The sequence below is a fragment of the Zerene cesonia genome, chromosome 4, assembly GCF_012273895.1.
Source record: "Zerene cesonia ecotype Mississippi chromosome 4, Zerene_cesonia_1.1, whole genome shotgun sequence".
Classification (NCBI taxonomy): Eukaryota; Metazoa; Arthropoda; class Insecta; order Lepidoptera; family Pieridae; genus Zerene; species Zerene cesonia.
Genome location: NC_052105.1, coordinates 2,325,857 through 2,347,486, shown reverse-complemented (window position 1 = coordinate 2,347,486; position 21,630 = coordinate 2,325,857). Strand labels below are relative to the sequence as shown.

The window sequence follows — 21,630 nt, the reverse complement described above, 5'->3', positions numbered from 1 at the left end:
CATTAGAAAGCTGCAACTTCGCTGAGTGACATAGGCTATATATGTACCCCGAGCAAAGCCGGGGCGAACAGCTAGTAAAAGATAAATTCAAAGATGAAAGTGGCGTTGTGAATAGTTTTCTTTTTGAGGTAGATTTTATCTTTGTAATAATTTTTCATATAATACAAGAAAGATCGACGAAGTAGCGACAAAGACAGTCTAAGCTACGCCTATGCGAGCGACACATTTTGCGAACATTTTAAGTTGTTTTTAGCGTAACATGGTCTACGATTTGCGGAGGAAACGTCGTGTACAATGGAGAGCCGTGCTAGGGCATAATAAGCCTTCTTAGTGATTCCTTTTGTTTTTAAAGACCGCTCGCGTAAATGGTGGACATTTTAGTTTATGTTTTTGTGTACTTTTCAGAATATTGTAGTGAAATGAGGGTAGCTACAAATTTTAAATAAAATGAAGGCATAGAAACGCCACAGATTTCCTTAAGAGAAGGAAATTATGTTTTTATTTGACTTCATTTATAAAAACTCCTGTACCGATGATGTATTAAAATAAGTGTAGATACTATATACACAGTAAATATTGAATTAAAAAAAAAACAGTTACAATAGTTATAGTAAATGAGGACAGTAAATGGATAATAATTAATCTTATGCTATTAATAAGCGTTTCTAGATGTTTCATTAAATAGTGAAATGTTTGAATTGAGCTTCACTAGGGATTAAATAGAACCCATTACGTTATGTTTATAACGCTCTAATACATTATTAGTGGTATTATATGCATATACTAGCTAGCCCGGCAAATGCCTTACTCTTATCATTTAGGGAAATGAAAGAAAGATGTAGACCGATTATCGATTCGACCTGCCCGATATACTTAAAAGAAATTTATGAGAATCGGTCCAGCCGTTTCGAAGGAGTACGGTAACTAACATTGTGACACAATATTTATAAATATATATAGAGATAGAGAAAGGATTTTTTATATAGAATGAAGGTATTTCAGGAGGTAGGGAGGAGTTAGCACTTGATAAATGGTGATGTAATGGTCTTTGTATAAAGACAACAGCGGACGTAGGGGATCCCACAAAGAGTGTTAACATCTAGTGTCGATCCGTTTGTTTTTGTTTGTTCCCGTACAAGTTTCTTGGTAACTTTCAGCTTTCATTGGAAATAAATTATGTCTCTCTCAGTGCGCTCGGCGCTGTGAAAGCAGCGGATTTACGTACGATAGTAATATAGGAATGGGTTTAGATGTGTCCTATCGTGTCCTTAGTAGGAGACATATTGTTTGGTTAGATTTTAAAATACACGTATTTTAATTTCTGAAATGATTCGTAGTTTTGTATATAAATTCAAAGCATCAAAAATGTTCAGTATACAAAGGGTTGAAAGGTTTACATGTTTCATTGTAAATAAACTAGGTTTGATAAAGAAGCAGTTATATACTAGCATCCACAATATTATAACTTTATATATAAGTTGGTTTGCATTCGCAGTAACATGGAAAAAATAGACATTTTCTCTCGTCTCCGTGTGTTTTCCGAGACAAAAATAAAATTATTCTATTTTCGCTCGTGGATGTTTATATATGAAGAAGAGAGTCAGAGTTAGGTTCGCATATTTTATAATATCTGTAGGGATGTCATCACAATATAACTTACTAGCAGTTCGCCCAGGCTTCGCCCGTGCTACATATATAGCCTATGTCACTCAGCGAAATTGCAGCTTTCCAATGGTTAAAGAATTTTTAAAATCGGTCCAGTAGTTTTTGAGTATATCCATTACAAACAAACAAGCAAAAATACATATTTTTCCTCTTTATAATATTAGAGTAGATAATATTACCTCTGCGTAAACATTCCGCGATCGCCCAGTGCGCGGCCCTCGCAGTGTCGATCGTGCCAACGCTCTGTCGTCAATACAAAGTTCTGGGCCAATGAACACATAGTAATGGAGGTTCCTTTAAAACGTATTTTCCTATTGTTATTTTATGATCGCTGCTATTCCGAGCACTTACCTGAACGTGGCTCGCTACGTGGTTGACATCGCAATATTGAATCGTATCCCGCGATGTTTTTCTTTAGCGAGTATGGTAATTTTTCAGATATGGCTGTTTTTATTATAGCGCGTGGTTGTGTATATTTTAGAATGTGCAGGAGTGTAACTGGAGATATATGTATTATTCAAAGTATCTATAATTTCAAGTAATATAATTTGAAATATTGTGATGTATGATTTTATTTTCGGACAAGGACGCGGTAAGGTTCTATTCTTTGCCAGATCCATGGAGATTTTTTCCATTGGAAACTTAAGACTCATTCGCGGTCACATCACGAGTTTCCTAAGATACCAAGAATGCGGTAATAGTACATTATAAAAAGGGCTTTGTATAGGAGAGGGCAGGGCTTGAGCTATTTATCTCTGTTTCCCTTACTACTGCGCAATACTATATGACTAACGTAGTTGATTCACGATTATTTCTTGTTTAAGTTGTCTTCCTGATACTCGACTGTCATAATATCTATCTTACATCTATCTAACATTCAATAAACGTATCATGCCGCATTCATCAGTTCGCAATCACTCGGGTCTCCACTCAATATTAATAAGTGCAAATATACAAACAACAACTCGCAGTTGTTTATTCGACGGCAACGATCAAACAAAGCAAGAGATGCACTCGCATAATTAATTAAGCCGTAGACGCTAAGCCAAAACTGGTGTAATTAATACTATTATTGACACTCGACGTTCGCTACGTCAGCGTGTGTTTGCTGGGGCCTTGTTTGTCTTCGGGTAGCGAGGTGACGCCTCCGCGTTGGCCAGCGTGATTGGCACCCGGCCGAGGTGCGGGTGCTCTCGGGTAGGGCTCTAGTGAAACTGGTTATCGATTGATCCCATGAAGTATGTTTTATTCATGATGCGCAGCTTCGCGCGCTTGTAGTTATTAAACTGGATGATTTTGATTGCGAGTTATAGAAGCTCAGGTTTAGGTTCTCAATGAGTAATAAAAAGTGAAGTCCCGTGTCCCCTACTGGGGTATGGGGCAGATGATGTTCATCTGTTTCACTGATCGATTTTCTTTACGGACAAGTAGGTGATCAGCCTTCTGTGTCCTGCCAGACCGAGACATTTTTTTTTACGCGTCCCCACCGGGAATTGAACCCATCACCCCTCGGTTCTACGCTCACGCGTTAACCATTATGCCAAGGAGGCGGTCAAATATCAAATGTCAATGAGTAATAAAGGAAACAAAAAAAATATGATTTATATAAATTGTCCAATTACTGCTGTTCGATACAATACTTACAACATTAGAAACAATAAATTAACAACATAGGCTGTTTTATTATATAAAATTTAAACTATAAACATTCTATTACTTAAACTAGGTAATAATTTCATTTTCAATTTATAAGCATCGGTGGTTCAGTGGTAGAATGCTCGCCTGCCACGCGGGCGGCCCGGGTTCGATTCCCGGCCGATGCAAATTTGCTTTTTGTTTATTTTTGTTTTTTAATGAATATTTATTTTTTATGTTTTTTATTGTTGATAATAATAATTCAAAATATTAAAATTAAAGCAGATAGGTTGGAATTAGTAGATAGGTCTCACTATACTATAATTTTTATATTTTACTAGATGACCCGGCAAAAGCTGTTCTGCATCTCTCTTCTCATTTAAGGGTATGAAAAATAGATGTTGGCCGATTTTCAAACCTAACCGAAATGCACATAAAATTTCACGAGCATCGAGCCAGCCGTTTCGGAGGAGTATGGTTACTAACATTGTGACACGCGAATTTAATATATATAATGTAATTCATAAAACATACGAATATATTTTTAAAGAATATAATGAATTTAACTTATAAACCACACAACCATGAACAATTTACAAAGAAAATATGGGGCTTAATTGAGTTTACAATTTATACAAGTCTGCGACGGATTTGTCCAAATATAATTGATTTGGTTGACAGACTTGTCCCCAATCCCAAACTTCTAAAGATTAACTCGAATTCCCAAAGTTTATGTTATCGTTGATATTGAAGATAAAGCTTTGGGGCATCTTCGCTAATTCTATATAAATCCTTCAATTGGTCTGTGTAATGGTACTGAGCCCAAGTTTTGTTTATCCAAGTGTTTTATTTCTTTGTGTTCGTACAGAGAGTTTTGTGAGTCTTTCCCGTGTTGCTGCTAGTTTTCTATATGTGTCGTCTACGTTAAGGCATGTAAGGAAAAGTCCGTGTTTCTCTTCTATGGTTTTGACGTAATTTGCCTAAATGGTGTCAGTAGACCTGGATTGGAATATTTTTTGGCTAACCCATAAGGAGTTGTTATTTTCTGCATTATTTTTATTTTACAATTCACAATTTCGAGATATGCTTACTGTTTTGTTTATAAAGTTCGATTTGTTATGTATGTATCTTCGATTTATTATGCATAATGGTTGATTATTTTATTCAGTAAAATTATGAGCTTAAATAATACATTTTTAATCTGTTTTTTCTAGTTTGTACATGAAGAACTATTTGACATATACTTAGGTTATGATATCTTTATCAATCTCGATCTGTTACTTCAAAGAGAACTTATTATTATAATATCGATTTTACTGCCATTGAATGTTTGTTTAAACGATAGATATCCCACAAAATTAGCGCAATTTGTTACCTCCTCGGTATTAATGAAAACGCCACTTGCCTGTCAGCTTAATATAACCCCAAGTGCTCTAAAGCCTTTAGTCTTTCTATTAAACGGCCCGTCTTCGGATTCCGTTGAATAAATTATGATAATTATCTTGTCAGCCTTTAGTGTAACTTTGAATTAAAAGGCAGATGTCTCTTTATTGTAGTCGGCGATAGGAGAGTTTGTTTAACCCACTCAGATATAGAAATGATTAACATTGTACAGTAGTATTTTCTATGGGAAAGTCGAGTTGTTGATAAATGGAGAAGATATTACATGACTAATTTTGATATAACTTGGTATAATATGACGATAAATTATTTCATACGACCAGTTCTGAATACAATATTAAACACGAATACTCAGAAATTCTGCAGTGAAGTTAATCCATGCCAGAAGTAAAATAATATCACATGAAAACAGGATAAATTCCATCGGATCCTCTATGATAAGTTTCAAAGTATGAACCGACGAGAGCGTTTATATAAGCGAGTTACGGTGGCGATTATTTGAATTGCATTAGTCGTCCTCAACAGAATCTGCGGTCTCATGTGCTGGCTTGCTCAAATCCGGTCTCAGATTAAACAACAATTTGCCCCGGCTATTCGGGTATGTTCGTCTGGAATAGTGGAGAAATATGGCTTAGGTGTTCAGCTAGGGGATGGCGGCTTGCGACTAGGAAAATAATTATTTAACTAGTAAAAAATACGAATGCGGAGAGAGTGCTCGCGGTGTTAAGAGATTTCCTTTGACAGCTCTTGTTACTGTCAAAATGACAAAGAGCGGTGCCGATGTGGGAGTTAAGAAGTGTTGAGGAAAAGCTGACAGTCTACGAGTTAAAATCTTAATAACGTTTCTTGCATAGAAAATAGTAAAAATGAAAAAAAAAAGTATTTTGCGAAGTATCTTCACATTCTATATTTTCTTATTCTTCTCCATTTTGAATTTGTTATTGGAATTTGTTAAATGACTTGTGTCGCACTGGGTGTCTAGGGGATTAATTTTTCGCCGTTTCACCCACTGCAATAGAACGAGATAGCATTGGGTATATGGTTAATTGAAATAAATGTAGTTTTTAACCGTGTTCCACTGCTGTCGTGCTTTGAACATCATGGAGACTGGGTTATTTTAATCGTTGCAGTTCCCGGTTTATATCCTGCGTAATGATTTCGCATTATCCGTTAGTTTTGGATAGTTTCGATTCCGTTCCTGATATAAATTTCTCGTTTATGGCGTTAAATTACGTATTTAGAATTGGAATAAAATTAGGGTTTTTGTTTTACCACAATAATTATGTATTAAATAAATAATAATTGAAGGACAAAAGCAAATACTTATATAAATTATATACTGTATATGGTTGCAAGGTCTGAATTTTAATAACATGTCTGTGTAATACAATACAGAAAATAATTGATATGCAAAATATTAATTTAACTCGGTCTGGGTGGGATTTGATAACAATGTGAATATTAAGTGGGAAAATCTTGCGCTACAAAAAAAGATTTATCAACTTTTACTTAGTGTGACATAATATTTCATAGGAATACACTGTATCGGCGCTCAATAGAATGATGTAAAAGGTCGACGCTCAATATAGCAACACATTTCCAATAAAACGGTTTGAAAAGGCTTTGAATTTCCAATTGAGATTTTTGTAGGTATATATGTATTTGAATAGAATTTTTATTGTTTACGCCATGAATATTGGGGTCCGTTATTAAGTCGCGAGCGTAACGGATTCTCGACCCCCGCAGAGATCTTAAATTGCCTTTAATTAATTTTAATTAGAATACTGCCTTTTTTAAGGCGCGCAAATATGACGGTTATTTACGTTTCGAAGGCTTGTTTTATTTGACATAACGAGAGTATTTTATCAAATTTTGTTTGTTTTTCAGAAACAAGTATGTTAAAAAATGTTTTGTGTAGTTAGGTACATGAAGCATTTTACTTTTTATATTGGTGCGATATCTGATATAAAAGAATAGTCGTATGCGACTTATATTTTAAACGATCACCTCATTGAGAGCTAATATCCGATACGATATACGAGCCCACTAATACAAATGAAGAGCTGCGCATAAATTGAATTAAATCACAAAAAAACGTTCGCATCGCAGATTTAGCAGAATCGAGTTGAGAATGATGGCATTCCTTGAATATTCTCATATTATTGAAGTCGCGTACTTCAGCGTAACCGTAAAGCGTAAAGCGCGAGACAGCGCTGAGATATTTCTCAGTATATCTCAGTATGTCGCATTTACGGTCGCTCGAGCCAGCGGCCCAATGTGCAATATTTACGTCCACATATTTGTTAATTCTTAGCTCGATATTAAATTCCAGAAACGTTCTCAACAACATTTCACTCAGATATTTATGAAATACTTAATGAAAATTTAAAGGTTTTTGATATGTCTATATATTCATAAATATAATCAATGTTGCTTAGATTGAAAAATTTGTTTTATATTGGTATTTTTAATAAACCTGATTGCGGTTCGTTTTATAAGTTCCACCTATAGGTACTACTTATATTATAAGATCTGTGAATTTTCGTATTTCAGAGAAATCCGCAAATTAATTGCGAAATGAATAAAACCCCTCCATAAAGGAAACAATTTCTTAAACGTAACCGATGACACACAAAGGTTCTTTAAGCTCCCAACTCCCTCGCGGACGTCAAATAAATTTCCAAATGAAATTTCATAAATATTTTTGATATATTCACGGTCAGGCCTTTCATACTTTGCCCTCGTGGCTTATCTGGATAATCTGAGGCTTTCCCGCGGATTTTTTAAACGTTCATGCGTTCGCTTATTGCGTTTTATCTTAGCGTGACGCGCTACTACAAATATGTTTATTGTGCGCCGAATTCTGTTCACAACTTATGTTGCTTGTATATGTTGCTTCAATTTAAATCTTTGTATATTTTATGTTGGGATGTGTGTAATATGCAGAGTAGGTATTTATTTGATTATTATTTAAATTTCAATACAATCCGATGAAAGATAAACAATATCTTTCGTCCGGCTTAACCAATATTACAAAAGAATCTGGTCAATCCACCAATTCTTGGATACTTTAAGGGCTCTATGATAAACCAAAATTTTCCGTCATAATGGCATATATGTTGCATGTTGTTGCTTTACATTTATCAATTAGTTACATACGCGCAATAATATAACATCGCAATATATTTTTTCAAATCGGTTAATAAGGAAGGCACGTGCAGAGGGAAAACTCTATAAAATTTTAATTTAGCCCTCAGGACTTTGTGTTACGCGAGATTCTATAATTAAATAAGTTCTATTGACGCTCTCGTTAAATACTCAGTGATGTTTGGATAATAAATTGTACAGGCCAGTATGAAATTTTATTTATTTTTTATTTCATTTCAACTACCCAATTGTACAAACACGACAGACCAGATAGAAGAGGTTACAAAGTAAATGTTGCTAATTTATATTAGAATGAATTTCGCCGCTTTTTTCTACTATGTACTCACGACTCTCCCATTGAACCCACTTACATTGCGCGATCCTTCGCTTAGTACGAGATGATGTGCCTGTACAACACAAGCAATGTATCATTTTCAATTTGTTTGGTGTTGATATCATACAAGTGGACATGCGCGTTTACAAATGTAAGCAGCGCGGCTGGCTCGCCCACTAAACTCTTCCACTTCTTTTATATACTCTGTGTGCGTAACAAACAAACAAACTATAGCGGAGTTGTTTAAAAAATTTGCTAGACAGAATTGGAAAAGAAGAGAGATAAAATGTTATGGAGGTATAATGAGCTAAAAAAATTTAACTTATATTAGGTTTGGTATGATGATCTTAATATTTGAGAAAAATAGAAACATTTTTTGGATTATGAAATTTAATTAGGTACCTACGTGTCAGTCGGTATCGTTACTTAAATGGTGTGACTAGTAATCAAGCAATGAATTAGTACAAAATCCATTAATAATAATAAGTTTTTCGTAGTAATAGATAAACTTCATTTAGCTTAGCTTATATCCTTGAAAACACTCTACAGGTAAACAGCGAATTCTTGGAAAATTTAATTAGCATTTCCGCTAACGTTATTTATAGATCTTGTTTCGTACAGATATTCATTTGCATGATTTATTGGGAATATTCAACAATTTACAAATTATATTTTCTTATCTAATAAGGGGATGGGAAGATTTATACAAGCTTGCCTAAAATAGTATTGAATAAAAATAGAGAACGCCACGCCACCAAATTCTCTTATAGTTAGACGTATTTGTATGAAATTTAGTTTATTAATTTAGGTCTAAATATAAAGAATACCTCTGTCGGTGAGAAACCAGAACCGAGGGTCCTGGTTTCAATACCCTGGCAGGTCTGGCAGGACACAGAAGGCTGATCACCTGAAGCAAATTTAATAATGTATAATGCATCTGCTCCTTTACCCTACAAGGAGAGGGATTTAGCTTATTTATACTTTTTTAATATGAGATAGGCAGACGTTTGATCGCAGTCCCACCATATGGGAAGTGGAGATGCGGTCTATGGTGGTAATTCACGTCTACCTAGAAGGTGCCTATTAAAGGTGCTCGTCTCTTGAAATAATTACAAGAGAAAAAAGCCGCCAATTATAAAATGCCTATTTGATTTGCATATTGACGTGCTCAATAACGTTTCAGACACAGCACGGCATGCGCACACCCGCCCGAGTGATGCCACACTGCTGACGTATCCCCCACAATGGTGCTGTCGTGGCGCTCGCTCGCGCTGCTGGCCGCGCTCGGCGCGTGCGCGCGCGCCGCGCTCCCGGTGCCGATGTACCACAACCACTTCGCGGTGCACGTGCCGGCGGGCCGGGAGCACGTGGACGATATAGCGAGACGGCACGGATACGTTAATCATGGACAGGTGAGTGCATGCATGCGAGTTAGAAAGAATTACTATAGTAATATAGTTAGTAAAACTGATGCAAAACACTATCAACGTATTTATAATTATTTAATGCTCGTGGGTCGCGATAAGCTTTTCTTAAATCATACTAAAAGTTCCAATTTGTGTAGATGTAACTAATTGCAATTGCAAATTTTAATATGAAATAGCCAACGTTCAAAGTATCGAATATAGCGTGCCCTATTAAGCCATTATAAACGTAGCAAAATTTCTTAATAATACTTAATACATAGCTTATTTCTCAACGTTGCTGTCTGTTGGACGCCGCCCGTCCAATTAAGCCTTCTACTTGATTAATGACCATTACCGAGGGTTTACTTTTCAACTAGGTACGCCTTTCATACTAAATCTCGGTGCATAAGTTGGAAAAAAAAAACGCGATCATTAATTTAAATGATGTTGTGTTGAATGCGAGGTTGTGTTATACGTGTGTTATTGACTTGTGAATGGTAAATAACCTGGTGCTGGCTCTGTGTAGCTGGAGCCGCCACCACTCGACAGTCTTGAGTGGTTATTGCTCGGGTACCTGCTAGCTAGACGCAGTTTGTAACGGTGCACGTAAATATCTTGAATTATTTTATTGCAAACGCGTACAACTACATTTTAAAATATGTTTTTTATAAAAAAATTAGGACCTGTTTCTAACGTTGTGTAAAAGCAGCGTTTTATTGAATGTACGAGGATAAATGTATAACTATTCAATTTGTATATGAGGAAACTAATTCGCATCGCTTTCGCTGTTATATATAAATAATGAGATAAAATTTGTAACTTTTCAAAAGTATAATGAAAACAAAATAAAAATAAATATAAAGAAAAAGCAACCAATTTCATTAACATATAATTCGCCATCAAAGAGCTTCAAACAAAATTTAGCTTAATCCACTCACATAATCTCATAATGCAATTACGATACATCGATTATTATCTGTATCATATTGAAAACGATCCACAAAGTGAAATGCTTCGCGTAATCCATCAAATATGCATTACCAAATGCGTCAATGAACAGAAAACGCCGCGTTCCCGAATTGATTACAGCCATTCGGTATTTAGTCTTTGATCGCTCGGGCCTATGCACTGTTACTCCTCGCTTAACATATTAATGATGTTTAGCGCCTGTGTAAATGCACATTAATTATGTTTCATTGAAACGGAGTGTTTCTGTGAGCGCTGTATGTTATGTATACCTTTTGTAGCTATATAAGTGCAGGTTTAGATATAGGATGTTAACGCGTCGGTTCATGAACTTCATATGTGAAATAATAGTGATTAGGCAGCTGTTTTGTCTTTTTTTGGATACCGTACCCAAGAAGTTAATAAGGACCTTATTACTGCGATTTCATTGTCCGTTTGTCTATCTGCTCGTATGAGCAACTGTCACCTGCAACCTATTTTAAATACAGCTACATATAATAAGAGAGAATAATTAGAAGACGTGGTAATCAATGATATATTAACTTGAAATTGTGTTCGTAAAATGTCAATTCTTGATTCACGATTATATTTTTCAGCGTAGTTCTCCTAGGTGAAAATTTTTTGTGATTAAAAACTTGGCCATTGAACGAAAGTCACAAAATCAACACGACGTGAATGGAACAGATACGCTAAAAATACTCGCTATGTCCTTTCATCAACAGTATCTGATATTTCTGACGAATTTTCGAATTGCCCGCAACCATACAATTTTCATTTCGTTCATATTTGCTTGAAACTTGGGCACTTAGGAATAAAATATTCCTCGAGACGATTATTCTCTTAACAAACGAAGTTCGCCGTAAATAGAATGGAAAGAACAACAATAAAGTAAACAAATATCTTCGTACAACAGCGTTCCAGTAAAAATATAGGCACATAAAGAGTGCTGGGAGTAGATAAAAAGTTTACCGATAAGTACAGCAACGGGTCCCGACTCACAAATATATTTGGGACACTTCGTCTTCGAATCGGCATCACGATAGCACAGTCTAAACTAAAAGGCGCTCCATTCTCAACTGGGAATACAGCGAGAGCGTTCCATGAATCACATTCGAAACATTTCCCGTCGTATTATCTACAACTTGCTTTAAAAGTGAAATATTAAACCGTTTCAATAGAGATTCGTAGGAGGCGAGACGCTCGGAACGTTGCGGTGAGATTAATGATGGATCAAAGGTCATATTGACGATTTTGGCAGCGGTTTTGTGATGAAATTATTAAACTGGATTTAGATATCAATTTGACATTTTCTGTAGGTTAATCCGTGCTTCCCATCGAAATTTTGATGAAAATTATTAAGGCGCTAATCTTATCATGAAATTGAGCCTGTATAGCGTTGTAAAAATAAGAATGTTCCAATATCTACAAGCTACTAATGAAATTATTATTAAAATCAATTCAAATGAGTAGAATAATATGTTCAATCCGATGATTTTTACCTCATCGTATTCCTGTATATAATCAATTCATATCATGTGATTTCCTCAATAGTATAACGCCATGGATCCGTCAATTACACCATCTGAACTATCTGGAGTCCGTGCAGACGTTTGCCAATAACATTATCATAACATTCTGAGTCTGGCTCCTGCGGACTGCGATACAGTAATAACAGGAATTGCCTAGACTGGACATGTTATTTTATATAACGAGAATACTGGGCTTCGTGGTCAATGACAATATATAAGGGTATTAACGGAGATTGTCTCAGACCCGCTGTTGAGTAGCGTTGGCTGGGACTTCTATTAGGGATTCTATATTGTATTTATGTTCGTATGGGGTCACGAACTTTGAACAACCTAATGGTGGACGATTGTGCAGCCAATTAATGAGTCAATTCAATTGTTATTTTATCTCTTCATAATTTTGTTTGACACAACGCCAGTGAGTGTGTAATGATCTGAAATTATTTCTGTGAATACAGCACGTCATACCAATTAGTTTAAATTACATTTACCGAATTCGTTTGCAGTGACAATATGAGTATTAAATAAAAGAGTGGTTTTTTTCACTAACACATTGCTTTGATTGGAAACTTTTTAATGTATTGGAAATACACAAAATTTATAATATCACGAAATTATTGCTTCTTCCATGGTTTATGTAAGTGTAACTCGGTTATATTTTCTGGGTTTTGTGATACTTTGTTATGTGATTATATTCACGATTTTGTTTTGCAATCATTCTGTATGAAAATCGATAGCAAAAACTGTATACAAAATGAAGTATATGACTATGTTTTAAAATCTAATAATCTCCATACACTGAAAAAGTGTCTTCAAAAAGAGTTCAAACAGACATAAATGGGAGTGTTACATACCGAGATCATGCGGCCTAACATCTAAAAGCAGTTGTAATTCCAGAAAAAGACAGTTCTATATTATCTAGCGATTGTCTCACACTGAAAATACTTCTGCTTTAAGATGTCAGGGTAAAATCCTGGAAAGTAAATTGCGATGGCTCAACTGGACAACATCTATGAAAATGTCAAAATCTATCATCAAAATTAACTATGATTTTCCGTTATATATATTGTATCAAATATTGTATAACACTAAAGCTAAACTAAACAAAAACTAGACATATACAATACTGAAACCAACAAAATGCAGCACGTCCCTTAGAAGCGTCTTTCATTTCTTACCTTACTTAAATCTTCGGATCAAAAGCAAAGATCCTCAGATTACATTACGTGAGTAAGGGCACTGTATGCATTTTTCTAGACTTCTCGCTTTTGATCGAAGAAAGTCTTTGAGATTCGTCGAAATGCTGAATGGTACGTCTGTCCTTATCTGAATCTATTTAATGCCAATGGACGACGCTATCTCCAGTACTCTTTAAATACGTGCTGCACTTTGCTGAAATGTTCCGTACGTCGGATATTATTCCTCTGAAGTTTTCTAGCTGGAGATGTCGTTTAGTGTTCAATGGATGATTCCACAGGATTCTGTTTAGAGTTGAAAATAAAATGCTTTCTACATGGATCAAAACAGATTGGGCAACCTATCAGCACTATTGCCATGGTAGTATGATATAGAGTAGTTAGGTTTTTGAGCGATAATGATTTCCCAAAAATACATAAGTAGTTTTGAAATTAGCCGCAATGTATTGAGATATGCTCGTTACAAATGCTCTAGTACTTGATTTGAAATTTCTATAAAACGAAGCTATGTCATTTTCTACTCCAATAGCCTTATCGTCAGAATGTATGACTTGCTCCACTTCAAAGAGATACAATTATTTTTTCTTCGTGAAAATTTGTATTGCTTATTCAGAATAAAGAACAAATAATTTTGTCCCAATTATTGTAACGTTCACGCGTTATCGTGTCAAGCATTATTAACCTACATGTAAGCCGTTACCACATCGTATGAAAACACGTTAAGTTAGCATTGATTAAGATTTCGCCGACTTTCGCCTGGTAGCTCTGAGCGATTATGTAAATGGGATACGTTAATTATATTCGAGTAAGGAATTCAATGTTATCTCGTTAAAGCGAAATTTACCAAGTTTGAAACACGACTGAATCAATTTAGGTTAAACCTTGTTAGCTTTTGTCTTTGGTATCCTTTATTTATCGTTAAAATTATAAACAATATTCTGCGTATCGTTAAAATTAAATCTTATTTTTTATTTATCGTTATAACAGGTTTTCACAAGCGTGGCTTACAGTTTTATTGTCGTAGTTTGTTAAAATACTCATATGGATCAGCTAACGATGATACGACAAGGCTTAATTATTTTGAGCTTATGTACAATCGATTTATTTCTAACTTTATTATTTTGTTTGCTATTTGGTCTCTTCATATGGTATTGGCAGTAACGAGGAGGTTGATTTATAGACGGATTATATCAGTAGCGTCGTTGCTGTTACTAGAGATTTTAACGTTACTAGCTATACGTTCTTCACATTTTGTGTGTTATCTTGGGGCATAGTGGTGTTGGGAGATATCTGTAAAGTACAATACTGCGCTTTTATATGAACCCCTTACCCTTTTCAGGAACTATTGAACCGATTTCAAACATTCTTTCAACTTTGAGTTTATACGTAATCCCTGAGTGTTGCATGGCTTTTTATATATACTCAATAAAGTAAAAGAGAAACCTCTAACCATCACATAGCTTTAGTGTGATGTGATATGAATGATGCGCAAGTTCTTTATTTTATGTAACAGTATCTTTTTTATTTCTTAGCACTTATTAAAGTAACTTCTTAATCTTTGATCAATATTAATTTATTGAGCTGTAAGGTCCCATGGCAATACCATTGGTAGGTACATGTTACAGTTATATTGTAAGTGCACGGCGGGGTGTACACTATGAGTGTTTTGTTCAGTTTCCGTCCCGGGCCACGTACAGTGTGCACCGTCGATGGCCCTTACGGGACTGCGCTCGTTCGCTTTATAAGTACCGCTATTGTTGGTCCCAGTTTGGGTGTAGTTTGAGAGAGTACGAATATCTGCTTAGTGTAGTGTGGTGTATTGTATTTTTGTTATTGCTTTTTAGAGTTAAGTAAATTTTAAGGCTATAATTGCTAAACTGAATGATAAAGGTAAAGATGGATAGATTTCAAGTTGAAAAAATGATTATAGTCCTTCCCAGGCCTAAAAAAAGCCATATTTAAAAGTCGAGCTTAATTCTCAGTTGCTGACGTGTTGACGTACATCACTGAACCGATTTATTTTCATCGTTTTTGCGCAGACTGAGATGCCTGGAATAGCCGAAAACTGTCTATCCTTTTTTAATGATTACGCGGGCGGAGCCGCCAGCGGAATCCTAAAACGTAGGTATGTTATAAAATGAACAATCGAAATTTTCTATACGGATACTGACAGAACAGAATATATAGTATATATAAGTATAGTTAAAAGTGATATCCGCTTTATCTGCTTTTGTCATGGGCTCTTAGTCTATATGAAATTGTCCGTTCGGCCGAGCCGGTGCTAGTGCATAACAGCCGTTTATCGTTCACATGCGACTTGCTTATTGAATGTTCTGTCTGTTGGTATTTTCTAGTAGGAAAGTTTCATATTATCTGTGTTCGTTTTGTTAAGAGGCTCGCAAGTGAAGCTTAAAGCGAATTGAAGAAGAAAGTATTACTGCTGTGTTAGAACTTAGATTTCAGATATAGACACTGAGATGAATAAAAAACGGAAAATTGTGCCAAAAAAGTAGATAGATAGACATAGGTCTTTATAAAAAAAAATAGCTACTAATTTCTAGCATAATTCATAATTCTGATTCCCAATCATGCGATATTACCCGAACAAAATTCGGCAAATTCAAATGAAGAAATTAATACCCAATTCGCTCTAGAACAGAACACGAGGGCGCGAGTTTTAAATGTAATTCAGAATTAACTCGAAACAGCCGGCCTGAAACTACCCATTATACGGCGATAAAGAACTCGTGTCGCCCTAATTTACACTCTGACTCACTGCGATGGATATTTTCTCAATAATTACAGAATGAAATGAAACGGTCCGCTATTATGGGAAATTATTTACGCTACGTTTAACGCTAAGTACTGTGAATAAACAGATACGTTTTACCAGTACACAAACACGTTCGAACGCATTGTTTATGTCTCTCTGACACGAAGCGACGCGGCTGTCAGTATTTGCATACGGCACGCAATAAAAAGGTTTCGATGCGTATTGTTCAGACGACTGTGGTTTTCCACGCACAATGGTGCATTCGGGGGTATAGCACAATCCCATTACCGCCTCGTAGACGTCATACGTCCGTTGCCGGCTTGACAAGACGCCGCGAGGGGACGCCACCATTTCTAAGACGACACTCTGAGACACGTAATGTAATATTCTCCGGAAAGGAAAACCGTGACAGGTGCGAGCATTCTCGAATCTCGCTATGAAAAATGCGCTCAGAATTATTACATAATGCAAGAATGTGTCGAGCAATAGACGCGCAAATGGATCGTTGGGAAATCTTTGTGTGTATAATAAGCGCCAGATACAGCAGATGCTCCCCTCAATCTTCACGGGTTTATTGTATCGTGCGCTATATGCGTAAATATGATTTACATTGTGCTTAATAAAGTCATGACAAAAGCGGTCCCGGGACGGAAGGAACCGGCCCTTTCCTTTCGACCCTTAGGGGACAACGAAAATGTGACGAAACTCGGAGTATTTTTAAAATACACGACTGCTAATAATGGTCTTAAATGTACTCTGCTAATGGCCAAAATTGCTTGCCTGTCCACGTGAACTTTTCCGCCGAAAATACGGTTATGTAAGGCCCGCTTAAGCATTGTTCCATGTATGAGGTTTAGATGAAAATATGAGATGGACCGGATAATTTTAGCCGAAAGTTTCAAACGGGGCCCAATTTTTAATTACAAACTTCGAGGAGTCGAGTATGTCAGCTCCGAGCTCCGAAATAAACTTGTACCGTTTTGTGTTAAAGGGTGTTGTACGAGCGAAATAGAAATTTTACGAGAAAACTTTTGTTTAATTAATGTGACATATTTGTCCAACTTTGCGTCGATTTTGAGCATCTATTTTCATTATATGATGATATTTAATTAACGCAATGTTATACTGTACTTATGAACTAACGGTTGAACTTATGTCATTAAAATTAGTGAGTACTCTAATAAAGAACGTATTTAATTTATATTTAATTAAGATTTAAACCTATGTAACTATTTATTTTGTAACTTACCATTTGAAAATTGAATAATTGTGCATATCATTTATGTACATTTATTTATATGTTGTAGTAAGTTGCATGTTTTTATTATGTTTCTAACCTCTATAGTCTCAAAGGTTTCGAGGGAAGGTCGTTATTTCGCGAAGGTATATTAAGTTTTCCTACCCAACCTTGGCATCTTAACTACACACGAAATTATATACGAGGAGAACACGCACCGACCCTCGGGCACATTATCGCAAAGTATGAAATCTGATTAGCTGACGCGGAACTGTACAAAGCGTCCAGAGGCCGTGGTTATTATGTCAGAGCGTCGTCTAATTAATCGGATTTGCGGAATGTTGTATTGGTCCGACAGTTTCTACATCACTGCAGTATGTAGGTATAACATCGGTGACGGACATGCGGGAATGAGACTCTTATTTGTAGTGCCTGTTTGTTTGGGATTTGGCTGCTGGCATATTTGTCGAGTGTTGCGTTTGTGTTCTGTGTATATGTTGTGTAGATATTTATATGAATTGCAACACGTAGATCTAGGTAGTTATTGAGTTCATATAAATGTATACATAAATAAAGGCAGACTTAAATGCTTTTGCGTGATTTTTGCTATGATGAGATTTTTTTATGGATTTCATAGTAGCGCGAGAAGGTACTGAATTTGTATTTGTTAAAAATGTTGTAGTATTTTTGCTTAACCCATTTTCACACAACCGTTTCTTCAGTGAGACTCGTACTATAGCTTTATTTCATTATTATTTTTAGACGTACTAAAATATTAGTAGCATTTGAATTATGTATCGACAGCCAACTACACACGATGTTGGTATCTATTAAATACTAATAGCAAACATGCGAAACCCGCTGTTTCAGCAGCGACGCCCCAGTGCTATAAGCAATATAGCAGCATCGCAAGTTGTGACAACGTAGGCGTTATTAAAGCTCACGGTTCAAGAGAAAATTAATCGAGGTCCCGCTAAGGACGTAAGTGTCCCATCTTCCGAGCGACTTGGCGTTCAGAAGTTTTGCCTAATTGAATTGAATTTAGCCGCTCAGCCCCGGGCGGCGGCCCATCCCTACCGCTATTTTTCGTACGAAAAATGTCATTTGTTCTTACACCTTTTTACCATCCCTCAGGCTACCTGAGACGCTTGTAACCGTTATATTTTGCCGCCAAAATGTTTGCACGGAACGTCTATTTGAATGTTTTTTTTTTTTTTGGAGATAATGAGTCATGGTGCTGCGAGAGTTGTTGTTTATTTTTTGCCGGTTTGAATCTGGAAAAATGTGGTTTGTTTTGTTTGGTATTTCAGTTAATTTGGTTGATTTTGAAATTTGAATAATAGAATTTTTGTTTGGGTTGGAATTATGAAGTGTGATGGCGATACTTACGTACACTCGTTAAATGCTTTATTTTGTGAAATTTTGAACGATGTTTTCGAAGTTAAAATAACAAAAATAATTTATTCTGATTGATAAGTTACAAAAAATTATTGCAGTCTACAGGAGAGTATAATTTTTAGTTTTATATCATTGGAATGCTTTATAAATCAGTCATTTTTTAAAATAATAGAAAAAAATCGATCACGAGACGGGATTCAAATCCGCTTCTTTTTGCCCTACCGTAGCAACGCCTAGCCTCTCCGCCACCCGTGATCTCACCTCAGTGATCGAATTTCTTCTACTATTGCGGTTTTAAGACGACGTGGCTAAATGGATTTTTTTAAAGAGGTGTATCATTTGAATAAAGTGATGAGCGTTGAATGTCGAGTTTTAAGTGTTGTATAATGATTCTCCAACTAATTGTCCTTCTGCCCGGGAACGAAATGATATGAGTGTGCAGGATAGCACTGCAATTCAATACATTTGGTGTAGGTGAGGTTGCGCGGTGGCCCACTGACGTGCAAACTGTGCGAAATAACAGATGCTTGACTACACCTATATAAACACGCGAACATCGTAATGTGATACGCAACAATGTGTTCCGACACGATATAGTTACAGAGGTTGTTATTATTAGAGGGTTATTATTGTTATTTATTTAGCATCCTGCTCCGCTTCATCGTCATCATAAGCTCTATTGCAGGGACACAGGCAATCTATGAGGTTTTAGGCTATAATCTACCACGGTGGCCAACTGTGGGTCGGCAGATGTCACATGTCGGTGTGCGTCGATTGCGTTAATATAATTGCGTATCAGATATGGGTAAATAAATAAAAAATGTTGACCCGTTTTTTCCTCCTAGTTCTACTTATAGAATCTGAATTTTTAAGTGATTTAGTCAGAATTACTTTCGAATTTACAAGAGAGCGTTGAAAGCGTTAAATAAAAGGCGAAAATTGCTCAATATTCTCGAAAGCTCGTGGATTTGTTACTGTTTGAAAATTATGTAATAATTTTATATATTTCTGTCGCATTCGAACAAACACAAAAAGCGAACATACAATTACAAAATTCATAGAGAGGCAGTATCCTGGCAAACTTAGAATACATGAAATGTTTGATTGAGAAAAAGCGGTAGATAATACAGACCAATATATTGAAGTTATGAGTGCATACATGCCGAAGTAATGGCATTCACACTAGTAGCAGTACGCTGGCACTCTTTAACCGAGAACTTAGTGGATTCCTAGCGATGAAGAGATTTTCTGTTATCAAACAAATAAACCAATGACCCACAAATAATAATTACGAATAGGTAAGTACGTGTTTACTGTAATTAAGCCTAATCGCTCAAACTACAATACACCGGCAGTCGGCACATGCAACGCGTGTCTTACGCCAATTATTTCGCCTCGTCAACATTGCTTTTAAAAATTATCTGCGAGTTTTAATTATACCAACGATAACAATGATTGATGTTATCTTCGGTTGTGTGTCAATTATTTTAATGTTTTGTGGAGTTTTAGTTGCGAACATGCGACGAAATAAACTTGTGCCTTACTGGGTAGGTACCTAACACGATTTTGATTGTTCCGTTGTATGGTACTGGGAAATTTTATGTGAAGTTAGACATTTTATATCGAAGTAGTTTACGACGACGTTAGTTTAGTTATACGGAACATTGTTTTTAAATTCTTTCATTGAAAAATTAAAGGAGCCACGTTCTTTAGTTAAATCTAGTACCATTTTTTTACTTTTCTTTTAGATTAAATGTCTGTCAAATCCCACCGTTAATGCCATTAAGAAATGCAAAGGATTAGATGAGAAATATAAAATAGTTTCATATCTTCATTCGACTTACTTGCGGAGCTAAGAATTCTCTTGCAAAATATTTTAGTCAAGATGTACGCTTCACAAATTTGAAGGTTCATTTTATTAAAGAAGTTACTCCGAAAAGAGTTTTATCGCGGGGCGTTTATCGCCGAAAGTACTCGGGAAGGAAAATGTAATAACGCGGATTCAAAGCACTGATTATGTTAATTCCATTTAATATACATAGTAAACACAATAAACGTAAAAGATTCGCTTATACAATCCCGCTAAAGCTCTTCAAACAACGCGAGTCATTACGCTATACACTCGTAGCTGTCGCGAAACAGAATTTTCTTCAATTTAATTTCGGCAGACTGCCTCTCAGAGACTACTCATACTTTGTCGCATCGCGTCGGCGTGGGTTGTAGCAAGTTGACGTCCATTAGTGTAAATTAATAATAGCATAATTGTGTCGTTTACCTCTCGCTGGGATTCTACCTTTGATAATGTTGTTGTAATTACGTCGATTACTTAATAAAAGCATTATCAATACATTTATTGAGAAATAGACCTTCGTGTTTTATTTGTGTACATGAAATTTATACATATTTTAAAAAATAAAATGTTAAAATTGCCGTTGCAGAATAGCCGAAAGCCAGACATAAAAAAGAAACATAGTGAAATGTTATATGAAAAAGTACGTTTCAAAAGCCGCTTCTATTTTAACAAGCAGTATCCTCACTTTTGAAAATACACCAATTTCTGGTTTCCATCTAATTAATTATTTGGCCATTATACTCGAGAGGAAAGATCGCTCCCCTCAATGCCATTAGAGGCCATCATTTGATGTCCGGTCGCTGCAAAATAAAATGATTTCCACGAGGGTTAACACGGGTGTTTCTTCATCAGTGTTCAGTGTATCTATCCAACGTTTAGTTGCGGCAGTTTCGCCAGTACGCCGCGCTATGTGATATTCATTTATTTTATTTCCCGTTAGATGAACGCCCCGGGCACGCTCCGGGGAAACAAAGCCATTTCCGTGATAAAAGCTATCGTAGGGTGATGACGCGTGAACGGCGTGGACGCAGATTATTGTTCGAGATATACATTATGACGTTGAGCACTGGGAAAAGAAATTGGTAATGGTTTTG

At 35.9% G+C, this 21,630-nt stretch overlaps 1 protein-coding gene and 1 non-coding gene across 3 annotated transcripts in view; both read left to right on the top strand.

The window, feature by feature from the left end:
- The window catches only part of LOC119839562 (furin-like protease 2), a 199,137-nt gene that overhangs the window by 140,461 nt on the left and 37,046 nt on the right, over positions 1–21,630 (top strand). For both annotated transcript variants that reach the window (XM_038365908.1, XM_038365909.1), the window contains one exon: positions 9,366–9,594. In XM_038365908.1, coding sequence (XP_038221836.1) covers positions 9,427–9,594 — 168 coding nt within the window. In that variant the 5' untranslated portion in view covers positions 9,366–9,426. The remainder of the gene's footprint in view (positions 1–9,365; positions 9,595–21,630) is intronic.
- On the top strand, positions 3,418–3,488 carry Trnag-gcc. Its single transcript has one exon. It is a non-coding gene; the product is annotated as a tRNA-Gly (tRNA).